This window comes from Colobus angolensis, unplaced genomic scaffold (genome assembly GCF_000951035.1).
Source record: "Colobus angolensis palliatus isolate OR3802 unplaced genomic scaffold, Cang.pa_1.0 Scaffold24, whole genome shotgun sequence".
Taxonomy (NCBI): Eukaryota; Metazoa; Chordata; class Mammalia; order Primates; family Cercopithecidae; genus Colobus; species Colobus angolensis.
The window spans coordinates 4,582,505-4,592,579 of NW_012115599.1; the positions used below are offsets into that span (position 1 = coordinate 4,582,505).

Sequence of the window (10,075 nt, forward strand, 5' to 3'; positions counted from 1 at the left end):
CTGGCGGAGCCTGGGAGGTGGAGAAGGCTGTCTTTGCCTTGGCCGTCGCATCCCCGAGGGAGTCGTGTCGGCGCCACCCCGGCCCCCGAGCCCGCAGATTGCCCACCGAAGCTCGTGTGTGCACCCTCGATTCCGCCAGCCACTCGCCCCTGGCTCGCGGGCCGTGTCTCCGGCATCATGTGTGGTAAGGGGGCCGGGGGTGGGGGGCGTGTTGCCTGGCTGCGCTGGGGTGAGGTGCGGGCGCCGCTAAGGCCCAAGGCGACGGGCGGAAGCGGGAGTGTGGAGGGTGCGAAGTCTGGCTGATGGGCAAGGGGCGTCCAGTGGTGGCTGCGGGGGCGGGGGTCGGCATCCGCGTGCGGGAGAGGGGGTGGCGGCCGGGAGAAAGGCACCTGAGAGTAAGGTGGGCCCCCTCCGCTGGGGGCCAGCGGGCGCCTTTGCGCGGAGAAGGAACGGAGAGGGGAGAGAAACGCCTTTATTGAAAAAGGAGGAAAGGCCTGAGGGAATTGAGGTGTGGAGGGGGGTACCTTCAAAAGGGCCCACCAGGTGAATGAGGCAACCTGTGGAACATTGGGCGAGGTCTGTTGAACTTATCTTGCATTTTTCTAAAAACCTTTCAAAAAATATTTTACTTGTTTTCAGGCAGGCCCAATAGAAAACAGACCCTAGCTAGAGCCACGATAGTGGCATTAAACGTGATACTTCCTGCCATCCCTTGTCTCAACAGAAATAATTGCTAATCAATAATTTGGTTAATGGGCTTAGACCTGATCCTGTAGTGGAGGAGTCCTTCAAATGTCTGTGGCAATAGATTATACATAATTTATCATTTGCATGTGCACCGCTTAATGCCAGCTCTGAAAAATATCAGTTATACCTTGGATGTATACCCCTTTAGAATGCCAACTATGAAAAACATCATTTATCCCTTGCATGTGCACCCGTTAAAAATACTAGCAATGGAAAGTTTAACAAATACCTTTGCTAGAGCAGTTAAAAAATTAAGGTTAGGCTCTTTTATTTCATGTTTTGAGAGTCGTTTATTATTACCTAAGTGTTAGTGAAAGAGATTTTGAGAATCGTGTCTGACATGACTGATGTCCTCTAAAATTGGTGTTAACTTGGCTATTGCCAGTAAAAATAATTATATTCTTACCTTTCTTACTGAAATTTACAACTGACTTTATCCCTGGAAGAAAGAACCCTTTTTTTTTTTTTTTTTTAAGGGAAGTACCATTGTAAGAGAATTGAAAACTCTCTGGGAGACTTCTTATTTGCAGCCTTTTGCACGAAGGAACTGAACAGGAGGTGGATTGTACTCGTTAGTGTGTATATTTCCTGCATTTATGCTCATTTCAGCTTCTGGAAATGAGGATCAGGTTTAAATTTAGAATAGATTTTAAAAAACCCGCATAAAAACAGAAACACTTATAAATAGCTTACTGAAATTATTAGAGTAGAACTGACTTCAGAATCAGACTTTTGCAGTGTCTACTTAGAATGGCTTTGCATTTAGTTTGGAGCTGCGAAGTAGTGAATTTGCAAACTGGTCAATCTCCAGTGTGCTTCATTTGCTAGTTAACTGTTCCGGAATGACGGGGTGTGTCCTCATCAAGTACTCATTGCAGGTCATTTCATCATGCTTCAGGAAAAAAAACGTAAAGTACTTACTGAAAAAAAAAAAAAAAATCAGTGCCAGGCGTGGTGGCTCCCGCCTATAATCCCAGCACTTTGGTAGGCCGAGGCAGGCGGATCACCTGAGGTCAGGAGTTCAAGACTAGCCTGGCCAACATGGTGAAACTCCGTCTCTATTAAAAATACAAAATTAGCTGGGCGTGGTGGTGCGCGCCTGTAATCCCAGCTCCTCAGGACCCTGAGGCAGGAGAGTTGCTTGAACCCAGGAGCTGGAGGTTGCAGTGAGCCGAGATCGAGATCGCACCATTGCACTCCAACCTGGACAAAAAAGAGCAAAACTTCGTCTCAAAAATAATAAATAAAAATCAAAAAATAAATAAATCAGATATGGAAATCAGGTTCAGATAAGGGAGATACCTTTAGGGTGAAGACTAAATGTTGGGAGTTTTCACATAGTCTGTGTCTCCATTCCACAGAATTTTACTGCTGAGGAAACAGGTATTGAAGAAATAAAAAGTGAGTATTTGAGGCATTTCTGAGGTCCTGCTTTTAAGTCGTACCACAGGTTTGCATGATTCTGGGGATAGGGTTCAGAATTTATTTTCTCTCTAATGTAAATTCTGAAAGATAAGAAGATGAGTGTCATTATTTTCCTCCCACATCTTAATCATTGAACTAAAATTCCCGAGCAGAGAAATGGAGTGAAAATTAGAATAGATGGGAAAATCTGGAAGCTTACCTTCTGACTACTTGCTGTCTAGTTAAGTTTTTCTCTTTCTTTCTTTCTTTCTTTCTTTCTTTCTTTCTTTCTTTCTTTCTTTCTCTTTCTCTTTCTTTCTTTCTTTCCTTTTCTTTCTTTCTTTTTTGAGACGGGTCTCACTCTGTCGCCCAGGCTCGAGTGGCTTACTGCAGCCTCCGTCTCCCGGGTTCAGCCTCCCGAGTAGCTGGGATTACAGGGGTGTACCACCACACCTGGCTAATTTTTGCATTTTTGGTAGAGGTGGGGTTTCACCATGTTGACCAGGCTGGTCTCCTGACCTCGGGTAATCCACCTGCCTTGGCCTCCCAAAGTGCTGCGATTACAGGAGTGAGCCACCTTACCCGGCCCTAGTTAAATTTTCCTAAAAGATTATTTTATTTCAACGTTGTACAGTGTTGAAGCAGAAGAATGACAATTGAAGATTCTGATATGCTTTTTTCAATCAGATACACTGATGAAACTGATATAATAATGTTTACCAGCTTGTTTTGGGTTGTTAATAAGTGTTAGGAAAAAAGATCCCATGGTCTGGTAAATTTAGAAAGCAACATATTAAATCGCGTGGTAATGTTTTGTTTTGTTTTTTGATTGGAGGAGTTCTTAGAATCTTTAATGTATTAATAATAAGCATTGAGAATCTCCCAGAGAAGAATAGTGTCTATTTTCCAAATTTATTTTATCTTCCTTTTTCTCGTTAGTTTGGAGTATACTTTGTCCTTTTTATTTGTATTATTTTTGGTTTTGCTGAGTGTCAAGTCACTTAAGCTATCCCTAGCTTTTAACAGATTCTGCTATTGTTTTATAAATGTGGGGTTATACCCGTCTGATCCTATGGTGTATATAAAATGGAATTTTTGGGCCGGGCGTGGTGGCTCATGCCTGCAATCCCAGTACTTTGGGAGGCTGAGGCGGGTGGATCACTTGAGGTCAGGAGTTTGAGACCAGCCTGACCAAGATGGTGAAACCCATCTCTACTAAAAATATTAAAAAATTAGCTGAGCGTGGTGCACGCCTGTAATCCTAGTTACTCCGGAGGCTGAGGCAGGAGAATCGCTTGAACCCAGGAGGCGGAGGTTGCAGTGAGCTGAGATCTTGCCATTCTACTCCAGCCTGGGTGACAAGAGTGAGAGTCTGTCTCAAAAATAAATAAATAAAGAAAGAAAATGGAATGTTTGCAAATGAGATCCTTTTTAAAAGCAGTAAAGGAACTTGTAATTTTAAAGTATCCTAAAATGAATTTTTCTTTTTTTTTTTTTTTTTTGAGACAGAGTCTCGCTCTGTAGCCCAGGCTGGAGTGCAGTGGCCGGATCTCAGCTCACTGCAAACTCCGCCTCCCGGGCTTATGCCATTCTCCTGCCTCTGCCTCCCGAGTAGCTGGGACTACAGGCGCCCACCAAAAAAACCTCGCCCGGCTAGGTTTTTTTTTTTTATTTTTTAGTAGAGACGGGGTTTCACCGTGTTAGCCAGGATGGTCTCGATCTCCTGACCTTGTGATCCGCCCGTCTTGGCCTCCCAAAGTGCTGGGATTACAGGCTTGAGTCACCGCGCCCAGCCCCAAAATGAATTTTTCAAAAGGTTTTTGTAATTATACTGTCTAATGGCTTTGGGGATAATTGAGGGATGCTGAGATTGGCTGCTAGGATTGGTCATAAAACCAGTACTATTAACATATCCTTATATACCATACTGGATATGAAGAAGTTGTGAGAGAAAATAATTGCTTAATAAGCATTTCTTCAGTTGTCCCCTGGAAATAGAGATTAATAGGTTCTGGTAATGAGCAGTAGAAGGCGGGAAAGGGTTTTGTAACACAAGTTTGGGAAATTCTGCTCTTGGAGATTCACAATTAGCGAGATTAAAGGTTCTAGAAAGTTCTAAATATATATCTAACTTTATTTAACCAGGTAGTTCTTAAACCTTTAATTATGAAACCTTTCTTTACTTCATTCCTTTTTAGCATCCAGTGAAATAGTGTTCTGTTTCTGTGGTTTGGGAATTTTTTGACTGTATATTTCAGGTGCCTAGAAAGTGTTAGAAGATACTTGCAGATATTTGAAATGATGGCTTTATACTTGGCACTCTGCCCTTTACAGAGATGACTAAAATAAGAGAGTTGCCTTCAAGGAATTGCTGCCTGATCAGAGGAAAGAATGCACATGCAACAGCTTCAGGTGAAAAGACACAGTCCTTGTTCATTGCCATGTCGTAGACCACAAGTAGAATGAGTAGAAATTTAGAGACTGAAGAGCTCTGGGCTTTGGGTATCTGCATTAGGTCAGGAATGTTCTGGGTGATGGGGCAGGACTTTTAATTTGAGGAATAGTGCCAGCTTGTAGAGAATTAGTATACTGTGAGAGGTAGTCATTGATGGCATATGTTACCCGTCAGTGAATGGAGGCGGAAATAGTTTGAGAACTCCTACCAGAAGGATTGAAGGAGGAAATAGAAGTGTCAGGAAAACAGACCAAAGAACAGTGGTTAAAGGCAAAAAGAGTTCCAAAGTAGTATATTGCCTTGGACAGAGTCTGTAAAAGTAGAAAAACGTCATTCATATATAATACTGCAGAGAAATTAATTGGATATGGTTATGAAGAAATTATTAGATAAATTGCATATGTCAAGGCAGAAGAGTCTCAGTTTGTGTTCAGGAGGGCTGCAAGTAATACGAAAAAGAAGAGGATTTTGGGATTGAAGTCCTCTGGGAGTGTTGAGAAGTTGAATTCTAGAGCTGTGGTTCCTGACCTACAAGCCCTGAAGTTGTTAAAGGGTGTTCATTGCTTATTAATATGCTTATAACTTTGTAAGTTGAATAAAAATTGTTCTAGATCATTGAATAATAAACATTTAACCCATTGTTGTGAAGGAGCCTCAGAATATTTTGATGTTAACAAAAGAGTTCCGTATTTACAAAGTTGTAGAAACACTCATCAAGAGTTATGAGTAAGGCCCGGAGCAGGGGTCACACCTGTAATACCAGCACTTTGGGAGGCTGAAGTGGGCAAATCACTTGAGGTCAGGAGTTTGAGACCAGCCTGGCCAACATAGTGAAATCCCATCTCTACTAAAAATATAAAAATAGCCAAGTATCATGATACGCACTTGTAATCCCAGCTACTTGGGAGGCTGAGGGAGGAGAATTGCTTGAACCTGGGAGGTGGAGGTTTGCAGTGAGCTGAGATCACGCCACTGTACCCCAGCCTGGGTGACACAGTGAGACTATGTCTCAATTAAAAAAAAAAAAAAAGTTATAAGTAGCCAGTGCTTTGGCTCACACCTGTAATCCCAGCCACTCAGGAAGCTGAGGCAGGAGGATTACTTGAGGCTAGGAGTTCAAGATCAGCCTGGGCAACATAGCGAGATCCCATCTCTATAAAAAAAAAATAAAAAAAAAATTAGCCAGGTGTGGTGGTGCATACCTGTAGTCCAGTCTACTTAGAAGCCTGAAGTGGGAGAATTGAGCCCAGAAGTTTGAGGCTGCAGTGAGCTATGATTGTGCTGCTGCACTCCAGCCAGGGTACTGGGTGACAGAGCAGGGCCGGTTTTTTTTTTTTAAAGTTACAAGTAGGGGAGAGGCTAGCTCCAGAGAGTAGTATGTGTAATATATCTCTCTTGAGGTTACAAGGAAGGATGAGAAGTATTTAATATATGTGTTGTTAAACTGTTGAAAAGAAGATGGGTGAGGGTCGGTGACTCTCCCTTGTAAACTCACCACTTTGGGAGGCTGAGGTGCGAGGATCACTTGAGGCTTGGAGTTTGATACCAGCCTGGACAGCATAGTGAGACCTTGTCTCTATATTTTAAAAACAAAAAAAGAAAATGAAGACTTTAATTCTGGCTGGGCACAGTGGCTCACGCCTGTAATCCCAGCACTTTGGAAGGCCGAGGTGAGCAGATCACCTGAGGTAAGGAGTTCGAGACCAGCCTGGCTAACATGGTGAAACCTGGTCTCTGCTAAAAATACAAAACTTAGCCAGGTGTGGTAATGCACGCCTGTAATCCCAGCTGCTGTTTGAGAGGCTGAGGTGGGAGAATCGCTTGAACTTGGGAGGTGGAGGTTGCAGTGAGCTCAGATAGCACCACTGCACTCCAGCCTGGGTGACAGAACAAGACTCCGTCTCAAAAAAAAAAAAAATTAATTCTATAAAGTAAGAATCTACCAAAAATGAAAAAGAAGCTGGGAGGAGAAAATGAGGATTTGAGAGTAGTATGTAGCTTAGACTCTAAAATAATATCTAGGAGAAGTTTGAAAGTTAAGCAAGTGATGAGTTAATAGGATTGGTCAGCAGTTCGGAGGGCCCATCCGAAAGTGGACTGAAATGGATAGATGAGTTCTGCGTGGCTGTCATAGTTCAATGTAGAGATGCTCAGAGACTAGGAGTCAGAGCACAGTGGACCCAGGGGGTTTGACTTGGCAGAATGATGAAAAATTGCCATTTGATGTGAATGGTCAGAGAGAATAGAGACAGATGGAATATTTGAAGATTGTGAGCAGGAAGTGCATGCTTTTTTTTCTCAAGAAAGATGATGACATAGGTAGACTGTGGAGGAGTGTATAATTAGAGATGTCAGGACTTAAAACTAGTGATTTGAGCTCCAGAATGTTAAATGTGGAAGACGTGTCATGGAGCCCCTTCTAGTAGCAATAGTTACAATAAAGTAGGGGAGACATGAACTGATTAAAAAAACACACAAAATAATTGAAAGTCTTAATTGTTTCACTTCATATGTTATTTTTGTATGTGTGATTTATTTTATTTTACTTTTAAATTTTTTACTTTTTTGAGACAGGGTCTTGCTGTGTTGCCCAGCCTGGAGTGCAGTGGTGCCATCTCAGCCCACTGCACCCTCTGCCCTACCTCCCGGGCTCAAGTGATTCTCCTGCTTCTGCCTCCTGAGTAGCTGGGACAGGCACGTGTCACCCATGCCTGGCTAATTTTTGTATTTTTATAATAGAGAACGGGGTTTCACCATGTTGGCCAGGGTGATCTCGATCTCCTGACCTCAAGTGATCCAACTGCCTCGGCCTCCCAAAGTGCTGGGATTGTAGGCATGAGCCACTGCGCTCAGTCTTTGTGTATGCTTTTAGGATTGTAGAAAATGTATCTTGGCTGGGTGCAGTGGCTCATGCCGGTAATCCGAGCACTTTGGGAGGCCGAAACAAGAGGATCGCTTGAGTCCAGGAATTCGAGACCAGCCTGGGCAATATAGTGACACCTCATCTCTACAAGAAGTAAAAAAATAGCCGGGCGTGGTAGCTCACGCCCGTAATCTCAGCTACTCCAGAGGCTGAGGCAGGAGAATTGCTTGAACCTGGGAGACGGAGGTTACAGTGAGCTGAGATCACATCACTGTACTCCAGCCTGGGCGACAAGAGCAAAACTCCATCTCAAAAATTGGAAAAATAAATAAATAAATAAATAAATAAACACATAAATAACAGGCACACTGTGGTCCCAGCTTCTTGGGAGGCTGAGATGAGAGGATCACTTGAGTCCAGGAGGTGGTAGTTTTAATGAGCTGGGATTGTGCCACTATACTCCAGCCTGGGTGACAGAGTAGAGCCCCTGGTGAAAAGAAAAAAAATGTATCTCAAATAATACTTAATTTTAAAGAAATCTTAAATGTAGAATGTGATTCTATAATTATAATATTGACTAGTTCACTGCAACCTTGAACCCCTGGGATCAAGGGATTCTCCCACCTCAGCCTTCCAAGTAGCTGGAACTACAGGCATGCACCACCATGCCTAATTTTTTATTTTGTAGAGACAGGGTCTCCTTGTATTGCCCAGGCTGATCTCAAACTCCTGCCCTCAAGTGATCCTCCCGCCTTGGCCTCTGAAAGTGCTGGGATTACAGGCGTCTGCTACTGTACCTGGCCTGTAGAAAAATTTATAGCTGAAGGACTGGGACTGTGTGTATGGAATTAACAGTAGCTATCTCCAAGAAGGGGTGGAACCTATGTGGAGACAGAAAGGAGAGATTTTTACAATTAATTCTGTAGCATCTGTATAGTTTTAATCTGTATTTATTATTTCAAATTTCAATAGAGACAGGGTCTTGCTATGTTGCCCTGACTGGTTTCGAACTCCTGAGCTCAAGTAATCCTCCTGCCTCTCTTCCCAAAGTGTTGGGATTACAGGCGTGAGCCACCGCTCCTGGCCTAGTTTGAATCTTTAATGATGATGATGAATTAATTTGTGACTAGCGTTATAAGAATAATAAAACAAATTTAGAATTTAAGTGACATTGTAGGTGAATTTAGGATTCAGAAGTTTTAAGTTTAGAGAATGAATTTGAACACTTACCACTGATAAGTTACAATGTTTAGGGTCCCAAAATATTGAAGCTGTCAAATGATAAAATATATAAAAATAAAATTTCCTATTCATAAGGACGTAAATGCAACCAGGCATAGGAATTTCAATAATTTGACTAGTCAGTTGTGTTTAGTTTTCTTTTCAATAAGGTTTAACAGTCTTTATTTGCAGCTACATTGCTTTCAACCATGTATGTCTAGTCTGTGATCTGGATTGCTTCTGAAATTTTGTTAGCAAGGTACTCATAAATGCTTTTTTGTCATTGAATTTAAGTTGCCATTTTCTGAGAATGATGTCTGTAGGTTCAAGCATGTCCTTCAGTTAGGGAGTTATTTTATTCCAATTATATTCCATTAGTAAGAAAGCTTACACTTGTGAAGTACATGCTGATTTAGGGGTGCTTATGCAGCTCCTATGCTGTATACATCTGTGCTTACACAGCTACTGTGTGTGCTCTTAGAGCAATTACCGAAGAGTGGTGGAAAGTTGATTTTAGGCTTTTGCCATTACCTTACTTAAGAACTGTTTATTGGGAGGTTAGGCTGGGTGCAGTGGCTCACGCCTGTAATCCTAGCACTTTGGGAGGCTGAGGCGGGTGGATCCCCTGAGGTCAGGAGTTTGAGACCAGCCTAGCCAACATGGCGAAACCCCATCTCTACTAAAAATACAAAAAATTAGCCGGGCATGGTGGCGGCATATATGATCCCAGCTACTTGGGAGGCTGAGGCAGGAGAGTTGCTAGAACCTGGGAGACAGAGGTTGCAATTAGCCGAGATGGCGCCAGCCTTGGTGACAGAGCGAGGCTCTGTTTCAGAAAAAAAACAAAAAAACCAAAAAAAAACAGCCGTTTATTGGGAGTTTTGATAAGACAAGTCAAAGACCTGAAAATAGAGGTCAAACTAACGATTTCTGCTCTAACAAGCATCATTGTGAGTTGTGAATGCCTCCCTTGTGAACATGCCCTGTGTGTCTGATGAATTGCTGCCAATATTGTCTTCGACACCCCAAGATTATAGTTAACCCAGTAGCCCCGCAGGTGGAATGCCTTGGGCTAGCAGTGCTATCAAGGGACAGGGCTATGAAACTGACAGGTTTAACTTCTTAGCTCCCATTTTCTTCATCAGGTATGTCTGAGGCTAATCCTCTTCCTTCTTCTAGCTCTATTACCTTTTTTTTTTGAGATGGAGTCTTGCTCTTTTGCTCAGGCTGGAGTGCAATGGCACAGTCTAGGTGCACTGCAACCTCTGCCTCCCATGTTCAAGCTATTCTCCTGCCTCAGCCTCCCGAGTAGCTGAGACTACAGGCGTGTGCCACCACAGCTGGCTTTTTTTTTTTTTTTGTAGTTTTAGTAGAGACAGGGTTTC

At 42.8% G+C, this 10,075-nt stretch overlaps 1 protein-coding gene across 2 annotated transcripts in view; it reads left to right on the forward strand.

Moving 5' to 3' along the window:
• The first annotated feature begins 6 nt into the window (after nt 1-6).
• The window catches only part of GFPT1 (glutamine--fructose-6-phosphate transaminase 1), a 65,508-nt gene continuing 55,439 nt past the window's right edge, over nt 7-10,075 (forward strand). For both annotated transcript variants that reach the window (XM_011945257.1, XM_011945259.1), the window contains exon 1: nt 7-184. In XM_011945257.1, the coding sequence (XP_011800647.1) occupies nt 178-184 (7 nt within the window). In that variant the 5' untranslated portion in view covers nt 7-177. The remainder of the gene's footprint in view (nt 185-10,075) is intronic.